This window comes from Rhincodon typus, chromosome 33 (assembly GCF_021869965.1).
Source record: "Rhincodon typus isolate 14 chromosome 33, sRhiTyp1.1, whole genome shotgun sequence".
NCBI classification, from domain to species: domain Eukaryota; kingdom Metazoa; phylum Chordata; class Chondrichthyes; order Orectolobiformes; family Rhincodontidae; genus Rhincodon; species Rhincodon typus.
The window spans coordinates 19186462-19207660 of NC_063364.1; the positions used below are offsets into that span (position 1 = coordinate 19186462).

Genomic DNA, 21199 nt, shown 5'->3' on the forward strand with positions numbered 1-21199 from the left:
CATCCAGCTCTACACCTTGTTATCTCAGATTCTCCAGCATCTGCAGTTCCTACAATCTCTGCAGTGATGGGTGCTTTGGTCTTGGTTTGAAAGCTAATTGGATGGAGTGGGCCTGGCCTCTGATAAGAGAGTGCTGAAAAACTGAATGCAAATTGGTTCCTGTCCTGGACGGTTTGCTAATGTTTAAGTAGATGTGTATGTTCTTAGAACAGGAGGAAACCATTCAGCCTTCCTGTCTGCACTGACTTTAAACTGCTCTTGTAAGCTGGTTGTATACACTGACAGACACACACTCTGAGACCAGACCTACTCACTCTCACGCATACACGTGCCGTGTTTAGATATAGCACCACTTTGAATTGTGCAGGGATGTTACTTACCACTTAGAACACAGAGCAGTACAACACAGGAACACGCCCTTCGGCCCACCATGTCTGTGCTGACCATGGTGCCATTTTAAACTAATCCCATCTGCCAGCACGTAGTCCGTGTACCCCTATTCCCTGCCTGTTCATGTGTCAATCTAAATGCCTATTAAGCTTTGCTATCGTACCTGCTTCTGCCACCTCCATTGGCAGTATGTTCCAGGCACGTACTACCTGCTGTAAAAAAAGACTTTCCTTGCACATCTCCTTTAAACTGTACCCCCCTCACCTTAAATCTATGCCCCCTAGTAGCTGAAATTTCCAGCCTGGGAAAGAGTCACCAACTATCCACCCTATCCATACCCCTCATAATTTTAAATACTTCTTTCAGGATCCACCCCCACCTCAGCCACCACCACTCTAGTGAAAACAAACAAAGTTTGTCTAATCTCTACTTAAAACTAATAAATTCCAATCCAGGCTATATCCTGCAACCTCTCCAAAGGCTTCACATCCTTGCTAAAGTGTGGTGACCAGAACTGTACACAATACTCCAAATGTGGCCAAACCGAAGACTTGTACAGCTGCAATATGACTTGTGAACTTTTATATTCAGTGCCCCAACCAATGAAGACAAGCATGCCGTTTTGCCTTCTTTGCCACCTTATCCACTTGTGTTGCCATATTCAGGGAGCTATGGACTTGGACTCCAAGATCCCTCTGTATATCCAGCCGTTTACAGTATAATTTCCTCCTGCATTTGACCTCCCAAAATACAGCACCTCACACTTGTTCAGATTAAACACCATCTGCCAATTTGCCTCCCAGCTTTCCAGCTATCTATATTTTGCTGCATCCTTTGATATCTTTTCTCACTGAATTCCAATGCAAATTACCCATTAAGGACCTCACCCATTTCATCTGGTTCCTCACGCAAATTCCCTTCTTTGTCCTTGAGTATATCAACCCTTTGCGTGCCTTGGGATTCTCCTTAATTCTAATTGCCAGGGTCATTTCATGGCTCCTTCTAGTCAACCTAATTTCTTGTATTGCTTTTTTTTATTAACTCATGGGGTCTGAGTGTCTCTGGCTAGGCCAGCATTTATTGCCCATCCCCTAATTGTCCAGAACGCAGTTAAGAGTCAACCACATTGTTGTGGGTCTGAAGTTACTTGTAGACCAGACCAGGTAAGGACATTAGTGAACTAGATGGGCTTTTCTGACAATTAACAATGGCTTCATAGTCATTACTGACTCTTATTTCCAGATTCTTTATTGAATTCAAATTCCACCAAATGCCATGGGTGGAATTTGAACCTGGATCCCTTGAACATTGGCTGAGTTTTTGGATTAATAGTCTCGTGATAATACCACTCGGCTATTGCCTCACCTCCTCTTGTGGCAAAACATTGGAGATTCTAGGCGATCTTTTCGTGAAAAGGTTTCTTCCGCTGTTAATTCTGGAATTTCAGTCTTGCATTTTGGGAAGAAGCTGGACTGTTGGCAAAGCGATGAGCATGTGCACTGCATCTCTACCAACTCTGCTTGCTTCAAAATCATACTGATTATAACAAGTTATCAGGAGCTGGATGTTCCAAACAACTGTTCGTTACAGATAAAAGAACAGCAGGAAACAGTTGCAGAGATTTGCAAATGGAAACATAGCCATTAGTATTAACCATTGCTGTTTATTTCTTCACTTTAACGTGTGAATTGGATAGAACATAGAACAGTACAGCACAGTACAGGCCCTTCGGCCCACGATGTTATGCCAACCTATTATCCTACTAAGATCAAACTACCCTGCATACCCTACATTTTACTATCCTCCCATGTGTTTTGAGAGGTAGCAGCCTGGCTGACTGTACACTTCAGGAGTGCAGTCTTTGTTAGTGGAATGTTTCTGATGGCATTCGTTGTTTAATGCCTGGCAGCAATGTGCATTTCATTCAAAATGAGCTGTAGCAGTTTCATGATCATCATATCAAGTGTAAAAGCTGGTTAAGCTCCCTTCTTGGATGCTGAGTACTTGTAATCTTATGTTTGCATTGTTTTGTTGCTAGAATCTCACCGGCTATATTCAATCTAACAAATCTTAGAATTGAGTTTAAACCAATTACACACCCCCTGTTGTTAGTCACTAACAGTCCCCATTAACAACTACTCACCCTCCCAGCCTGATCGTTAGCAACTCCTTTGTCTGTCCAACTGTCTTTCTCTCTCTTTGGGCTCTATCCTATCGTTTACTCCCTACCCCACCCACCTCCCTATTTTCTGCATACAAGTTGACGTTTTCCCAGCCACCATCAGTTCTGAGGAAGGGTCACTGGACCCAAAACATTAATTCTGTTCTTTCCTTCCCAGATGCTGCCAGACCTGCTGACCTTTTCCAGCAACTTTGTTTTTGTTCCTGATTTACTGCATCCGCAGTTCTTTCGGTTTTTGTTGTTGTTGGGTGAATGTTGTATGTTTGGTGTATGTCAGCAATACTATGCGCCAAATGGTCTATACCTCTGCCCCTGACTTCATCTCCCCCATAGCTCCCACGTCAGGCTGAATCTAATAGACCTCCTCACCATTGATTCTCTGCATGACTTTGAGTTGTGCTCCTTGTTGTGTTCTCTTGTTCAGGGATGTTATAACACACCTCTGGAACCTAGGCCTCCTGGCTCAGAGGTAGGAGCATTACTACTGCACCAGAAGAGCCCTTCTATTCTGTCATACACCATCTATTTTCACTGCACCTTTGCATGATGGAGACTTCCACCATCTTCAGGCAAATCTCTGAAAGTCTGTTCCCAATCCCCTAACTTGAAAGCTGAATTTTTATCTTCAAAACTCTCTGCGTATTTTACTGCTCTTTCTGTCATCTCTCTTACTTTGATTAGTGCATTTGATTAAAGCATTTACTAGATTAAAAGTATTATATCAACGTAAGTTGATTGTAGGAGTAGTGTGTAGGAGTACGGAGTAGGGGAATGGGGCATGATGCCTGTGCTATAAGGCATTGGATGTTTTCCTGTTGCACTTTTCAGTCAATCCATTCACCTTCATTTCATTTTTCCAACATAGAAATGCAGTATGAACATAAGCAGTTGAAACTGGTTCTGAATTTCCGTGGTATATGAGAAAAGATGTACCCACACAGAAAAAGTGAGCCAAAGGCACACTGACCATCCCCATGTCATACATAATGGTTCTTGGAATAAAACGCACAATTTTTTCCTCTTCACACCAAAAATCTTTAACCTTCTTTTAATGCACTGTACCATTTTAATAACGCACCCCTCACTGTTATGGATATTGTTTTCAATCGTCACTTCTTTGTCCTATAGTGTACGTTAATGTGACCATTTGAAATTTGGAATTTTTGCATTTGTCCTGATGAGTGCAGGTTGGAAAAACTTTGGAAACGGGTTTCTCTTTTTGACAAGATTCATGTTTTCCACTATTGTGGGATTGATGTTGTCCTCCTCTGGCCAAGTGGTTATGTCCCAGCAGTGTCTTGTCTGGTGTTGGCTACCCTCATTTGCTGCTTTCTCAGAAATGTTGCAAATGGCTCTGTAGTAAATGAAGTTTATAACTTGTACGTGCCTGATTTTGTTTTTATCTGTACTTTTGAGAAGGCACACTTCTCTTTCTTTATGTTTTGTTAACTAATCACTACGCAACAATTTGCAATCTGTATTTCAGAGATGAACGGAATCAATCGATCATTGTTAGCGGAGAGTCTGGAGCAGGGAAGACCGTCTCGGCTAAGTATGCGATGCGATACTTTGCGACAGTCAGTGGCTCTGCGAGTGAGGCTAATGTGGAAGAGAAGGTCCTGGCTTCGAACCCCATCATGGAGGTGAGATTGATGATAAAGAGGCAATTTAACTAACTAGCTGCTTTCCTAATGGCTAAATCTGAAATATGCTGTGATGGTTCTGATGAAGGTTCTAGGCCCGAAACGTAAGCCTTCCTGCTCCTATGATGCTGCTTGGCCTGCTCTACACCTTGTTATCTCAGATTCTCCAGCATCTGCAGTTCCTACTCTAAACTGAGTTGTCCCTGCTTTAAAAGATTCTGAAGGGGCCGGACAGGGTAGATCCTGAGAGATTGTTTCTGATAATCAAAGGGCCTAAATGTGGAGGCATAGATTCAGGATAAGAGGGACTGATCATTTTAGGACTGAGATGAGAAGAAATTATTTCACAGAATCATAGGATCCCTACAGTGTGAAAACAGGCCATTTGGCCCATTGAGTCCACACTGATCCTCTGAAGACTAACACACCCAGATTAACTACTGGACCACGGTTGTACTTCACTCAGAGCGTTGTGAACTTTGGAGGGTTGTGGATGCTTCACCCTTGAATACATTTAAGGCTAAGACAGACAGGTTTTTGGTCTGTCGGGAAATTGAGGGGTATGGGGAAAAAGTAGAAAGGTAGAGTTGAAGCTAAGGCCTGCCAGGAGGTGTACAACTTTGGTCTTCTTTCTTGAGAGAGGATGTAATGGTACTGGAGGGGATGCAGAGGAGGTTTATCAGGTTGATTCCGGAATATGAGTAAGTTGCCTAATGAGGAGACATTGAGTGGACTGGGACTGTACTGATTGGAATTTAGAAGAATTGGGTCGGCGGGGTGGAATCATATAGAAACATATAAAATGATGAAGGGAATAGAGAGGATAGGAGCAGGGAGGTTGTTTCCACCAGCTAAATTATCCACAGGGATGTGTTGAATATGTATAGAAGGAAATGCAGGGTTACAGGGATAGGGTAGGGGGATGGGTCCGGGTGGGATGCTTTTCGGAGGGTAGGTGTGGACTCTATGGGCCGAATGGCCTGTTTCCACACTAGGGCTTCTATGATTCTATGGTGATTGTATTAAATCAAGAACTCTCTTAACTGGCCATTTGTCTACATCTATTTCTTGTATTCTTGTATTTGCAAGTTAATTTATTGAAACTGAGACAGAGATTGTTTTATTGACCTGGAGCATTTGCTTTAGGGGAGAAAAATCCCACCTTTCGGAAATACACGTTTGAAGAAGAAAGTTATGTACTCAGCCTCCCAAACAGCTCGCTGTGTTAGATTGAACTGCATGGACCCACAAGGCTTCAAGTTTAGCCTCTGGCCCGTGTTTAAGATTGCTGGGCTCGGTTGCTGCAGCATTCAGAATGTTACGGTTCTACCCTGTGCCTTTGGGCAAGGGAGCGGCTAACCAAGCAGATTACTCTCCCAACTGAAAAGTGTGTGTAAGGACAGAACTTGATTTGCATGTGATGGCTTATCAAGGCTGTACCAGCTTTCAGGCAAGGAATGATGCACCATACAACATTGTGCCAGGATTCTGATTGGTATCATGTGGCTATTTCCCTATATTACCAGGGTTACAGGCCAAGTGGGCAGTGCCTCTCAAGGAGAGGAAGCAGAATTAGAGTGCTGCTTTTTTTTTAACATCCGTTTGAACGGATGGTGCCTGGTTTAGGAAATCTGCTGAAAGAGGGAGGGACAAAGAATTGCATTTTTGTTTTGGAGCAATATGTTGTAAAATGGAGGCAGACTAATGATTTTAAAACATGTAAGCATTTTTCTGGCATCACGCATGCTTTTCTCTCCTGAATCCATTAAGTTTGTTTTAAGATTGATCTGGTTACTGAGTAATTTGCAATAGATGTGCACAATTTAATTGCATGAAAGAAATCGTCATTCATCAAGCTGCAACCTGTACCCCAGTGAAAGACCATATGTTTTTCAAGAACTTGCAGCCGCTTTCAGTATGGACTGACTGAGACTCTTGATGTCCTCCAGTTGTGCTGAATTATCAAACAGTTCTCAGCTGCCCCTCTTAACCTGGTGCAGAAATTCCACTGGAATTGAGTGCAGAGCGGTGCAACTTCAGATCACTAGGGAAAGATGTTTTCTAAGCAACCTTGCTCCGAGATGTTGTTATACACCTCTGGAACAGGAGGGACTTGAACCCAGGCCTCCTGGCTCAGAGATAGGGACACTAGCACTGTGCTGCAAGAGCCCAAATCATTTAGGAAACTTACAGTAAGATAAATTACTCCAGCTGTTTTGGATTAGGTTGTGCCAAGACAAAATTGGACAATAATATTTTGCACATACTACTGTCTGTTTTTGAGAGACTGATTTTCAAAATTATATTATTCTTTGCAATTTATTGTGTCTCAGTATAATGACTAAACTAATGGACCTGAAATTTCTGCAAATGTCCAAACTCTTTGAAGAACTAATCAGTTCTGTTCTGATTGACTCTGTGTATAATTCTGCCAGCGTTTTCATCCAGTTTGGCATTAACATACAGGTCTGCCCAATCCTCTAATGGTGGCATGATAAAGTTTGTCCTTATCAGCATTGGTTAACCAATCATTTTAAGGTGCATGTCTCTTTTTGCTTGGCAGTCAATTGGAAACGCAAAGACGACCAGGAATGATAACAGTAGTCGATTTGGGAAGTACATTGAAATTGGGTTTGACAAAAGGTATCGCATCGTTGGAGCTAACATGAGAACCTACCTGTTGGAAAAGTCGAGAGTTGTATTTCAGGTATGTGCTACCCACTAATCGTGCAACTGTCTAATGAGAGAGAGCAACTCTCTGATCTTCTGGGACCAGATTCTCTGGTGTCTTCAACTCTTTGGTCCTCTGGGATTATTGTATCTTTATACAGTCATATGCCTAAAAGATCTTTTGAAAGTATGTAGATAGGGACTGCATGTATTGTGCATGTTGACAGCTTCCAGTAATTGTTGAAAGTAGTTTACTAGCACTTTAATGGAAAGTGTTGGGATTTTTGAGCCACTACACAGGATGATTTGGACTATAATATTGATGAAGGTGGAAACCACAGCTTCTGGTCTATTAAAAGCTGAGAGAGCCTGTGTTATCCTACTGCCACTACTTGAGTTCACCTCTCAGCATTTACCATTTTTAAAAATTCATTCATGTGATGTGGGAATCACTAGCTCAGCCAGCATTTATTGGCCATCCCTAATTGCCCAGAAGGCAGTCAAGAGTCAACCACATTGCTGTGTGTCTAGAATCACATCTGGGCAAAACCAGGTAAGGATGACAGATTTCCGGCCGTAAAGGACATTAGTGAACCTGATGGGATTTTCCTGACAATCGGCAATGGATTCCTAGTCATCATTAAATTCTTAATTCCAGATTATTATGGAATTCAAATTCCACCACCTGTTGTGGTGGGATTTGAACCCAGGTCCCTCGAACATTACCTGGTTCTCTGGATTAATAGTCTAGCAATATACCGTTAGGCCATTGCCTACTCCCTAAGATGTCTTATCTCATATCTGAGTTGTTGAGTGTAGTGCCTTAAGGAGTTGAATCCTCTGTTAAGGGGAAAGGGGGAGTGGTGGGTGACAGACTTTCCAGGCTGGTACTGATCTATAAAGGTGGCTTTCCTCCTTGTTCACTTTGCGTCTCTTGGGAAATTAGGCACGACAAGTGACTGAATTAGCAGTGGGAGAGTACTTTGGGGCCGGTGATCATAAGTCAAAAGTCAAAGTTCTAAATTGGAGTAAAGCCAATTTTGACTGTATTAGGCAGGAGGTTTCAAAAGTTAACTGGGAGCGGCTATTCGCAGGTAAAGGGACAGTTAGAAAGTGGGAGGCAAGAGTTTAGAGACAGTATGTTTCTGTTAGTGTGGAGAGGCAGGTAGGTGTAGGGAATACTGAATGACTAGAGAAACTGAGGTCCTGGTCAAGAAAGAGGAGGAGGATTATGTCAGGTATAGACAGTTGGGACCATATGAATCCCTAGAGGGGCACACGGGCAGCAAGAATATACTTAAGAAGGACATCAGGGGGGCAAAAGGGGGTCATGAGATAGCTTTGGCAAATAGAATTAAAGCGAATCCAAAGGGATTGTACAAATACATTAATGGAAAAGGAGTAACTAGGGAGTGAATAGGGCCTATCAAAGAACAGCAAGGCTGTGAATGTGTGGAACCAGAGGAAATGAGAGAGATACTAAACGAGTATTTTGCGTCAGTATTTACTGTGGAGAAGGACATGGACGCTAGAGAACTTGGGAAATAAATAGTGACATATTGAAAAGTGTCCATATTACAGAGGAAGAGATGCTGGATGTCCTAAAATGCATAAAGGTGGATAAATCCCCAGTACCAGATCAGACGTATCCCAGAAATTTGTGGGAAGCGAGTAAAGAGAATGCTGGGCCCCTTGCTGAGATATTTGTAGCATCGAAAGCCACAGGTGAGGTGCTGGACGACTGGAGGCTGGCTAACGAGGTGCCTTTTATTTAAGAAAGAGGGTAAGGAAAAGTCAGGAAACTATAGACTGGCGAGCCTGGCATCAGTGGTGGGTAGGTTGTTAGAGGGGATCCTGAGGGACAGAATTTACATGTATTTGGAAACACAAGGACTGATTAGGGATAGTCAACATGGCTTTGTGTGTGGGAAATGGTGTCTCACTAACTTGAAGAAGTGACAAAGAAGATTGATGAAGGCAGAGTGGTGGACGTTGTCTGTATGGATGTCAGAAAGGCATTTGACAAGGTTCCACTTGGTAGACTTGTTAGTAAGGTTAGATTACATGGAATCCAGGAATAGCTAGCCAATTGGATACAAAATTGGCTTGAAGATAGGAGACAGAGGGTGGTGGAGGAGGGTTGTTTTTTGGACTGGAGGCCTGTGACAAGCGGTGTACCACAGCATCGGTGCTGGGTCCACTGCTTTTCATCATTTATATGAATGATTTGGATGTGAGTTTCGGAGGAATGGTTAATAAATTTGCAGATGACTCCAAAATTGGAGATGTAGTGGACGGTGAAGAAGGTTATCTTACAGTGCAATGGGACCTTGATCAGATGGGCCAATGGGCCAAGGAGTGGCAGGTGGTGTTTAATCTAGATAAATGTGAGGTGCTGCATTTTGTTAAGGCAAATCAAGGCAGGACTCATATAGTTAGTGGTAGGGCCCTGAGGTGTGTTGCTGAACAAAGAGACTTTGTGATGCAGGTACACAGTTCCTTAAAAGTGGAGTCGCAGGTAGACAGGGTGGTAAAGAAGGTGTTCGGCACACTTGCCTTTATTGGTCAGTGCATTGGGGGTAGGAGTTGGGATGTCATGTTGTGGCTGTACTGGACATTAGTTAGGACATGATTAGAATACTGTGTTCAATTCTGGTCTCCCTCTATAGGAGAAATCTTGTGAAACTTAAAAGGGTTCAGAAAAGATTTACAAGGATGTTGCCAGGATTGGAAGGTTTGAGCTATTGAGAGAGGCTGAATGGGCTGGGGCTATTTTTCCCTGGAGCGTCAGAGGCTGAGGGGTGACCTTATGGAGGTTTATAAAATCATGAGGGGCATGGATAGGGTAAATAGACAAGGTCTTCTTCCCGGGGTAGGACAGTCCAAAACTAGAGGGCATAGGTTTAAGGTGAGAAGAAAAAGATTTGAAAGGGACCTGAGGGGCAACTTTTTCATGCAGAGGGTGGAATGAGCTGCCAGAGGAAGTGGTGGAGGCTGTGGTACAATTACAACATTTAAAAGGCATCTGGATGGGTACATGAATAGGAAAGGTTTAGAGGGCTGTGCGGCAAATAAATGCTGGCAAATGGGACTAGATCAGTTTAGGATGTCTGGTTGGCATGGATGGGTTGGACTGAAGGCTCTGTTTCTGTACGTTATAACTCCATGGCTCTGAGTGGCAGTAACAGACAGACTGCTGTATACTCCCAGCCATGTGATTGTGGATGGCTAGAACAGGAAGTGTTAATGGGGCTGGGAGGTGCCTCATGATTACATATTACTGCACAGCATTTAAGAGCAGGGAGGTTATACTGCAACTAGATTCAACTGTGGTTAGGCCACAGCTGGAATATTGTGTGCAGTTCTGAAATTCACTTATAAGATGGACGTAACTACACTGGGGAGAAGATTTACCAGGATGTTGCCTGGGCTGGAGAGTTTCATTTATGAGGAGAGATTAGACGTACTGTGATTGTTTTCCTTAGAGCAGAGAGATGGAGAGGGACATTATTAATTTAAACATTTTAATTTAATTCATTGATGGGATGTGGGCGGCTTTGGCTAGGCCAGCATTTATTGCCCATCCCTAATTGCCCAGAGGGCAGTTAAGAGTCAGCCACATTGCTGTGTGTCTGGAGTCACATGTAGGCCAGACCAGGTAGGGATGGCAGTTCCTTCCCTAAAGGATATTTTAGTGAACCAGATGTTTTTTTTCTCCCCCAACAATCAACATTGGATTTGTGGTCATCATCAGAGTGTTAATTCCAGATTTTTACTGAATTCAAATTCCACCATATGCCCTTATGGGATTTGAATTGGGTCCCCAGACCATTACTTAGTTCTCTGGATTAACATTCCAGTGATAATTCCACTAGACCATTGCCTTCCCATCCTCCCCACAATGACTGAGAAATATAGAGCTATGAGGGGCACAGTCATGGGTGGACAAAAAGAAACTTTTCCCCATGATGGAGGGATCAGTGACCAGTCAGCACAGGCAGAGGTTTACATGGAATGTATAGAAAACCATTTCCCCCAGAGAGTGGTGCGAATCTGGAACTGACTGCTTTTAGAAGTGGTAGGGGCAGAAACCCTCATAACACTTAAGGATTTAGATGTGTGCACTTGTGATGCCAATGCATACAAGACAATGGACAAAGTGCTGGAAAATGGGATGACAAAAGTGAGGTGGTTGTTTTTGACCAGCATGGATGCGAATGAGCTGAAGGGTCTATTTTTTGTGCTGTCGATCTCAATGACTATTACTAACTGTATCTGCATACGCATCTTGGGTGTTAGTGATATCCTTACGGTTCTACTTTAAAGCTATACACTTGAGATTTGAATCTGACATCTGCCTTCTCTTCCAGGCTGAGGATGAAAGAAATTATCATATTCTGTACCAGCTGTGTGCCTCTAAACATTTACCAGAATTCAAAACTCTCAGGCTGAGTATGTTTACCATTATTTTCTCACCTTAAACTTTGAAATCATGAGCAGAGAAACTCTGGCTCATTCTTAAAACTTAACAGCAAGTTTTTTTTATTTGTTAATGGGATGAGGGCGTCACTATCTAGACCAGCATTTATTATCGATTCCTAATTGTCCAGAGGGCAGTTAAGAGTCAACGACATTGCTGTGGGTCTGGAGTCATACATAGGCCAGACTGGTTAAGGATGGCATTTTCTGTCTCTAAAGGACATTAGAGAATTAGATGGTTATTCCTGACAATTGACAATGGTTATCATTTGACTCTTATTTCAAGTTTGTTTTTTCACTGTTGAATGTCATGGTCCAATGTAATGGGCCCAAGTAAGGTGTTTTTCATATGAGTCATGTAGCGTGACTTGTACGATTTAGGTTCCTTCATTATCTGAGAAACCACATTAGAACCCTCTACCACATCAAAACTAGGGCAAGAGATTTGATTGAGCCTGACATTCTGTAACAAACTCTGCAGCTTCCAGTCGCTTGCTGCCCCGTTAGCCCAGACAGTCCCGAAGCAGTGCAGACCTCTGTTTCTGAAAGGAATAATACGACTTGCTGCAAACAAATTTATTGCCATTGCTACGTGCTCCTTTCTGAATTGCTTTTTAAAGAGACTCGCTTATTGTATTAGCCTGTTTGGAACAGCTTATCAAAATGTTTACTTTTCTTGAGTACAGTGTATCACAATCAAAAGCTGTTTGCCTCCCATTACCGATGTTGAGGATTTGCATCCACACCACAGTTGATAGAGAAAAAACTGTTTCTTCAACCAAGGCAATAATCATTGTCATTTCAGTTTGGGTTTGGAAGCTGCCCCAATGACCTTGATTATAAAACCCAGGTGGCTCATCCCACCCATTGGAATGAGCTGGAGAGAACTATCTGAATTATTATTGTACATCAATTTCAGTTTGTGGCTCTGGTGCACGTTATCTTCCGAATACATTTTTTGAAAACATTTTTCCCAGGAGAAAAATATCATGCTAATTAACTGTACTGCTAATATCTATTTGCTTCCAGGCAGTGCTCAAAACTTCCACTACACAAATTTGGGAGGCAGTCCTGTGATTGAGGGAATAGATGATGCCAAAGAAATGATGAATACCAGACAGGCTTGCTCTTTACTAGGTAAATATACAATATGTTTCATTGATTTTAATCTCACATTTCAACTTTTGATTCTAGAGAGTCAGATTTGGCTATTAGTGCCTTTTGAACCTCTTCCTCTCGAACATTATTCGAATGGAATTCTTGCTGTGTTTGTTTGTGATGTGTGTGTCATTGGTGTGAGGCCAGTGTTCAATGTGGATCCCTGGTGGTGAGTCACCACCTTGAACTGCTAACAGTTTGGTTGTATGCACACCCACAAAGCTGCTAGGAAGGGAGTGCCAGAGTTTTGACTCACTAATGAGGAAGGGACAGCGACATTTTTCCAAGTCAGGGTGGCGTGAGGGGAACTTGTAGATGATGGTTTTTCCATGTCTTGTTCTAGGCAGTCATAGTTGATGGTTTGTTTGGGAAGTGCTATTGAAGAAGCCTTGGCAAGTTGCTGTTGTGTCTCATGTAGAAGGTGCACACTTACAGCCACGGTGCCCCCTAATGGCAGGAGTGTGAACTGAAGAGGGTGGCTGCGAAGTCCTGGATGTTCAAGCTTCTTGAATGTTGTTGGAGCTGCACTCATCCTGGCATCACTTCAGACGACAGTGGATAGTTTTAGGGAGACAGGAGGAGAGTTAATCCCTGCAGAATTCCCAGCCTCTGATCTACTCTTGTAGCTGCAGTATTTATGTAGCTGGTCCAGTCAGTGATCCACATTGAGCAAACTAAATAGCAGTCAGCATCTTGCAGTGACAGCTGTTTTTAATACTTGTTCAAATACTTCATTCATACAAGTCGTGCTCTGGGCTTCTCACACCACACTTACTGCTTGTTTAGTCAGTCAGTCAGGCAGACAGTGCTATTGAAATAAGTCAGGCTGCTTTTTTTTTCAGGTAGGTGTGAGCCAATGTCAATTTAGCTTGCTTTTGAAAATTGTGTACACTTCCTTGAAGAGATTGCCAACCTTCGCAGCTATCCAGAATGTCACATTATCCAAATTATTTTAAATTGTTACTTAAAACTATGCTGGTACATTATAGTTAGAAATACTCGCTCAATTTTGAAATATCCTATTGGAAAGGACGATGACTATGAGAAAGAAAAAATGTGCTTTCTTCCCTCTGAAAGTAGTCTTTCATTATTCTCAGAATTTTGAGATCAGCCAAAGTGCCAGAATACCTGATACAATATTATTTCAAAATGTTCCCAAATGAAAGTTTGCAGCTTGAAAGGTGAAATCATGTTTGTGATGTTGGTTTGTGCCTAGTTTCTTTGTCTGCTATTTAATGGGACCATTAACCAATTCATTTTAAACTGTAAAATAAGATTAATTTGTCAGCTTATTTCATGGTACAGGATTTCACTTTGGACATGATGCTTATTTTCAAAGTAACCTGTCTGACAAAGTCCCTTTAAATGTTTTGCAGGTATAAGTGATTCCTACCAAATGGGTATCTTCCACATTCTTGCAGCAATTCTTCACTTGGGAAACGTGGCAATTAAGTCGAACGAGCGTGATGCTGACAACTGCTTTATCCCTGTGAGTATTCCCCAATATTGGATAATCTCTGGAGTTTGTTCAATTTGTTGGGATGTGGCCACAGTAAAGGCTGCAAGAATGATAGAAGCAAAATACAGAGGATGTGGAAATCTGAAATATAAAAAAACAGAAATTGCTGGAGAAACTTGAAGTGCCTAGCAGTATTTGTGGAGAGAAATTGAAAACAGCTACTGTCATCTTCCTTCAGAGATTCAGCTTTTGTGTTCATGGGCTGCTTGAGGGATTTTCTGAAGGCTCTTCCTGGTTTATGTGTGATCAAAATTCTTCATTCGAGATGGAAGTGTGTTTGTATGCAATTTGGCCATAGAATGAAAGAGGGAATGTCTCAGATGAGCTCAATTCCGTTTTCACCCAATGTCCACAAGAATTATTCATTCAAACAGGAATCTGGATGAGGAACTATCAGCAATTCACACTTGCCTAGTGCAGGAATTAGGGTGCAAAAATACAGGCCATTCAGCCTGCTGGTCTTTATGCTGCACACAAGCTCTTTCTAGCCCTCTCCATCTGCCCAGAGGCCATCATCTCCCAATAATGGGTTGCACGTTTAAAACGGATGAGGAAGAATTTCTTCTCTGAGGGTAATGAATCTATGGAATTCTTTCCTGCAGAGGGCTCTTGAAACTAGGTTGTAAAGTATGTTCAAGGTTGATTTTTAATCAGTAAGGGAATCGAGGGTTAAGGGGAGAAGGCAAGAAAGTGGAGAAAATTGTCAAGTCAGCCTTAGCTTAATGAATGATGGAGCAGATTCGATGGGTTTGAATGGTCTACTTCTGCTGCTGCATCTTATGGACCCTTCATCGTGATTATTTGGCTTCCCCTTAAATGTATCACTGCTAATTGCCTCAACTACTCTTTGCAGGAGCATGCTGCACTCTCTAATGTAGGCAGTGGAGTAATGTTACTGAGTCTGTTATCCAGAGGCCCAGACTAGTGCACTGGGAACAAGGACTCAAATCCCATAGCAGCTGGGGGAAGTTTAAGTTCAATTAATAAATCCATAGTTAAAAGCTAGTGTCAGTAATGATGACAACTAATGCCCTTTTGGGAAGGTAATCTGCTATTTTTTTTCCCCCAATTCGGCTGAAATGTGATTGCAGACCAACAACAATGTGGTCGTCTCCTGAATAAAGAAGATGCTGGAGAAACTCAGTAGGCCCAGCAGCATCTGTGGAGAGTGAAAGATGATTCTTCTCGAATGGAAGAGGTGTAATAAAAGAGATGCAAGGGAGCAAATACATAAGGTGGGAAGGCCAGTGAAGCAGAGGATGTAGGAGATTAAAGATCACAAATGTCAAAGTACAAAAGATAAATGGAGTGGTAATGATTGTGGAGAAGCTGAGGTAAGGATATAGAGAGTCGGTGTTAATTGCACAATGGAGGTGAGTTGAGCTGAAAGCAAAAATATGAGAAGCAAGGTACAGACCTGGGGAATTGGGGTGTGTGTGTGAGGATAATCTAACAAAATGAAGCACAGAGTGAAGGTGGTGAGTTCTGAAGTTGCAACTTGCCTACTTTAAGTGGAGACTGAGGTGCTGTGTCCACCAACTGGTGCTGGGTTCCAATGGAACACTGTGGCAGGCCCAGGGCCCAATAGTGAGCGTGGGAGCAAGATGATGTATTGAAATGCCAAGTGACTGGAAGCTTGCGTGGGTCATGCTTGCAGACTAAGCAGATGACTTGCACAATGCAGTCATCTAGACTGCATTCGTTGACCCTACTGTAGAGGCGGCTACATGTGAGCGACGAACGCAGTAGACGGGACTAAACTAATTACAAATGAATCGTTGCTTCAGCTGGAGAGGAGTGGTTTGGTCCTTGTTCAGTCAAGGAAGGAGGTGCTGAAAAAGCAAGTGTCACACCCTCTTGCAGTTGTGTGGGATGGTGCCATAGGATATTGATGAGGCCTTGGTACATTTCCTCATTGAGCCTTAGTGCCCCTCCAATCCATTGTCCTGAACCTTGGCATGTGCCAGTCTTCAACACTCAGTCATCGATACCTCTTTGCATTGGATGACTGGGAATTTTCAGCCCAAATTGATGTTCCTCCAGCAGCAGATGATGCCTGTCTCCATGTATCTTCCCTGGGAACAGCCCATAGGGCCCATGGATCTTTGGTTCAGCGCTGTTTCATAATATTATTAGGTCATCCTTCTGTCCTCTGTTTCTGAGGGAAAGCATTCCTAACCTTTTCAACCTTTCCTGATAGCTATCAGCTATCAGTACCACAAATTTAAATGCAAACATCATGCAGTTTATTTCTTTCTGACTTAATAAAGTGTGCTGATGTTGGGTAAAATACCATAAAGTCATTCTTTTCCTTCTCTGGATATTTATACATTAAAATAGAGGCAGAATATAAAAGAAAATGTTAACCATCGAGGTTAGAAGTTGTCTTTGTTGATCATTCATCTTGTGTTTGATATTGAAGTCCACTCTTATCAGCTGTCATTTCCTACAAGCCAATTGCAACTTAAACGTACTGTTTCTGGTCCTTCTTATGATTTGAAGTTTAATTGATGTACAAAGATGGTCTCCCCCTACAGCATTTCCAACCTCTGGCTCACTGTGCTGACAAGTACTAAGGAAGGATTCATGATTAGCATTCAAATAGTAACTTGGGCTAGCAAGATGGACATCAAAACATACTAGAATTCATTGTCCTCAGTGTGTTTGGAGTCATTTTGTCAATTCACAGGACAAAGCCAAGCTGAGAGAATCTTGGTAGCTTGGCTATCTACTGTAAAGTATTGGCAGTTGATTTATCACTGCCTGTGGCAGGTAGCTGAACAATGCTCAATTATTTAGTAGTTATAACTACAACTTGTGCTTATTTGTGTGTATGCTATATCTTTTATAACCTTGTCCAGTTCTACAGCCCTGAGATTTCTGAGGTCCTTCAATTTTGGCCTCTTGTACAACCTTAGTCTCAATGCTCCACTATTGGTGGCCATCAGTTGCCTGGGTTCTAAACTCTGGAAACGCCCCCCTCCAAAAAAAAGGTTCAGCTCTCTTCCTAGCTTTCCTCTTTTAAGGAACACATTAACCACCTGCCTCCTTGTTAAAGTTTTGTCCATCTTGCCGTTGTATTCCCTTATCAACTCAATATCGAAATTTTATTTGGTAAATACTCCTGAGAAGTACCTTGAGGCATTTTACATTGTGAAAGGTGCTGTACAATACAAGTTGTTGTAGAATAATAAAATGTACCAGAGCACTTCAGCAGTGCAATCAAAATAATTGGCATCAAGTTAATTAACAACATATTGAAAGACCTGACCAAAAGCCTGGCCAAAGAGTGGTCTTAAAGAAAGATCAGGAAGAGGATAGGTGAAGGAGTTTAAGTTTGGGATTGAGAAAACATCAGGGATGTACGAAATACACATCTTAAAGCACAGGCATCAGAGTTTTGGTGTAGGGAGGGATTAGGGAGATGTAGGGCTAGAGCCTGTACCCAAAGAAAAATGAGAATTTTAAAAATTGGCACTCAATCCCTGGTGCCACCTGTGGAAATGATGGATGATCTGGATCAGGATAGGACCAGCAGAGCTTTGGGTTGCCAGAAGGTTGGGAAGGGTGGATGATGGGTGATCAGCCAAATGATTGATCTCCTCTGAAGTTTACATGGATGATGGTTTTGGCAATCAATGGCCATTGGTAGGGGCAGAGGCAGGTGGTTTTAGGATGGGAGGATGGAATTGACTGGTTGTGTGACGCAGGCTTGTGTCGGAGGCTCAAGCTGGGTGTAATTAAACGCCAAGTTTTGAGCTGCCCCACTTAGCTGGAGAAAGTGAGCTAAGAGGAGGGCAATTTGGAAATGTGCTTGTGCTTGGGACCAAAAGACGAGGCTTCAGTCTCCAGTTCCATTGGAGGAGATAGTGAATCATCCAAACAACCGGTGTGAGAGTATGGAAATAGGGGAGAGATCAGGAGAGGTTATGGAGAGGTGAAACTGATTATCTTCAGCAGAATGTTAGGAGCATAAGGATCTTGTGGCACCATGGTAGTGGCTCTACCTCTGATCCAAAAGATCTGCGTTCAAATCCCATCTGTCCCAGAGGTACGTTATAGCATGTTTGAGCACGGCCCATGTTGGGGAATGATGTTGGCTAAGGAATAGCCAAGGGTTGAGAAAGTGGAGGAGGCCAAGAACCGATCTTTGCGCTGCTGATACTGTCTCTATGATCACTGAGTCACAGATTGACCTGTTTCTGCCTGGTACCTCTCTCCTACTCCCATCTCCAGGTCCCAGTCTCTGTCCACATGCAGTAGTGCCGGAGTGTCGACAAATCAACATGCATGAAAATCAAGCAGCTTCCTGTTTGTTAAGACACAATGGTTGACTGAATATTTTTCTGCATGGATCAGGGACTTCTCTTAAGATATTTTGGATCAGTAGTATTGGCTCATTCTTGGTTTCCTCTTAGACATGAGAGTTTATGGTGTCAGTCTGAGTTTGATAATCTAGAGACTCCAAAATGGTGAAGTCTGAACTAATATCCACAATTAAAGAATGTGTTTGACCTCTGTTGCAGCTGTGATTCCATTCATAATTAGATCATTTAAAATCAGATAAAAGCACCCTTTCAGAAACTTGGTCCTGCTGGAGAATTATTTGAATATTGTGCATAGTCTGGAATAGTTCTCGGCGAAGACCCTCAGCATTTTGCATCTGCCACAGTCCATGAGATTGCAGCAACATTTTCATTTGCCTATGATTTTCTGAGTGGCAGTTTATTGATGAGAAAGGGAATATTCATCTGCATAACACCTTGCCTCTTTATTAAAATGTTGCATTGAAGTTAAGCGATAGACATTTTGCACAATGTTACTCCCTTTAGAATAACATTAAGGTTTTTGCTGCTTATTTTCTTCTTTAATAATGTGCATATTTTCTGAAACTGCTCTAAAACATTGAGAATGGTTTAAACAGATGTTGCATCACCTTTACGTGCTCAGATGTAATTCATATTATTTGGTTCAAGGATGTGTTGTCCCTTATATTTGTGTGTGTGTGTGAGAGAGAGAGAGAGAGAGAGAGAGAGAGAGTGAGTGAGAGTCCTTTATGTGGCAATCTTTGTACTGTGTCTGCCGCTGACATGTGCACATAGAAAATAATGTACAAATATTCCTGGTTCAAATATGCAACCGTGTTCAGTAAACATTGCCTGCCCAGAGTTTAATTATGCAAATTAAATAAGTGGATTCCAAATTATACCCAGGAAGAATATTACATAATACAGCATTTAGAAAGAAAAGAACATCTTATTTATTTCTAATGTTATTATAGACATACCTAATAGAATTGATGTATGGCCAACTAAGTGTCACCCGAGCTTCCAAATGTCAAGAAGACACTTTTCTGTATGTTCACATCAGGCATTTCCCTGCTTTGGCTCAGTCCTACCTAGTCTTCAGACTATGATGAAAGTTGCTTTTGCCACAACCTTTCCTACATTCCTATATGTGATTGTGTTTAATAGGCTTTGTATTACTACACCCTCATGTGACTGCTGCATTCCATAAAAGGAACATTGTTGTCTTGTAACATATCTTGTAACATTGCTTCTTTCAGCCTGGGCCTATATCATTTACATTGCACTGTGCAATGTTGGTGCTGTTTCTGTTTAATTTTCAAGTAAATTGTAAAAGAAAAGCACCAGCCTGGGATCAATGGCAACTAACCTGGAAGATGTTAGATATGCTGTTGATTTCTAGAAATGCTTTCTGCATTTTATTTATTTATAGCCCGCAACTATTTTTTTAAATGAAGGGATCTGGGTTTGGACTAATGCATTATATGAAAATCAAAGTTTTACTGGAGAAATTTCAAGCTTAGCCTCTGACTTGTACATTGATCTGTATGTGCAGCAATATGGTTCCCCACTTCAAGCAGTCTTTTGTTATGAGGTGTGTAACTTCTATAAACGTTTGCGTTGGTTTGAAAGATTGGATTGCATTGAAATCACATTGTGAAACATTAGTGCTGAATAGATCAGCTTATTCCTTGGAAACTTGTATATCTGCTTTTCTAGTGAAGTTTCTAACTTAATCAAGGGTGTTTATTTTAATTTGTTATACTGACACTAATCATAATTAAAAATTTGTTGCTAATATCGTACAACGCAACCTTTTATATTCTCCACATATTTAAAGACTCTTAGAAGACATTCAGTGGAATTATATTTACTTTTATAGTAAAAAAATATTCTGACTCATCCATAAAAAACAAAAATTGCTGGAGAAACTCAGTAGGCCTGGCAGCACCTGTGGAAAGAGAAACCGAGTTAATGTTTCGAGTCCAGTGATGCTTGTTCAGAACCACCAGACCTGTTGAGCTTCTCCAGCAATGTCTGTGTCTGTTTCAGACCTTCAGCATCCGCAGTTCTTAGTTTTATCACAATAGGGTCAGTCTAGTGACAGCTGAAGGGCTGTTTCTGTTCTTCAGTTACAAGATCTGCCTTTGGAACTAAAAATCAAAAGAACTGAGGATGCTGTAAGTCAGGAACAAAAACAGAAGTTGCTGGAAAAGCTCAGCAGGTCTGGCAGCATCTGTGAAGAAAAAAAAAGTCAGAGTTAACGTTTCAGGTCCGGTGACTTTTCCTCAGGACTCAGAAGAAGGGTCACTGGGACCCGAAACGTTAACTCTGATTTTGTTCCTTCACAGATGCTGCCAGACCTGCTGAGCTTTTCCAGCAACTTCTGTTTTCGCGCCTTTGGAACTAGTTCCTTTGTATTACTATTTGTAGTGCACATTACAGTGCTTGAAACCAGTGATGGCTGTGCATAGATAGGGTAGATAGGGATAAATCTTGCCCCTTAGAAAGTCAATCATGAAGGGCCACAGCTTTGAGGCTGTGTCACTGGGTCCTAGTCTCTCCTACTATTGGAAACATCATTTCTATGTCCACTTTATCCAGGCCCTCAGTCTTCTGTAAGTTTCAAGCAGACTATATGGGGCTACAGGTTAAATGATGGATATGAGATAGAAGCTTGAAAACAGGTGATAGGCACAGGACCCTTTTCCACACTGTAAAAACTCTGATGCTTTTTAAAGATTGAGACTGTGTATGTCAGCATGTCGTTTACATGCGCCTTTATGAAGAAAAGCTGGGCATGGCTTGCATTACTACTGTAATCAAACGCAACATTAATTAACATTCCTTC

The 21199-nt window shown here is 42.0% G+C and overlaps 1 protein-coding gene across 1 annotated transcript in view; it reads left to right on the top strand.

Moving 5' to 3' along the window:
• Nucleotides 1-21199, top strand: part of myo5aa (myosin VAa) — a 184796-nt gene that overhangs the window by 81892 nt on the left and 81705 nt on the right. The window contains exons 5-10 of the mRNA XM_048615733.1: nucleotides 208-260; nucleotides 4059-4215; nucleotides 6779-6922; nucleotides 11256-11337; nucleotides 12394-12501; nucleotides 13899-14011. Coding sequence (XP_048471690.1) covers nucleotides 208-260; nucleotides 4059-4215; nucleotides 6779-6922; nucleotides 11256-11337; nucleotides 12394-12501; nucleotides 13899-14011 — 657 coding nt within the window. The remainder of the gene's footprint in view (nucleotides 1-207; nucleotides 261-4058; nucleotides 4216-6778; nucleotides 6923-11255; nucleotides 11338-12393; nucleotides 12502-13898; nucleotides 14012-21199) is intronic.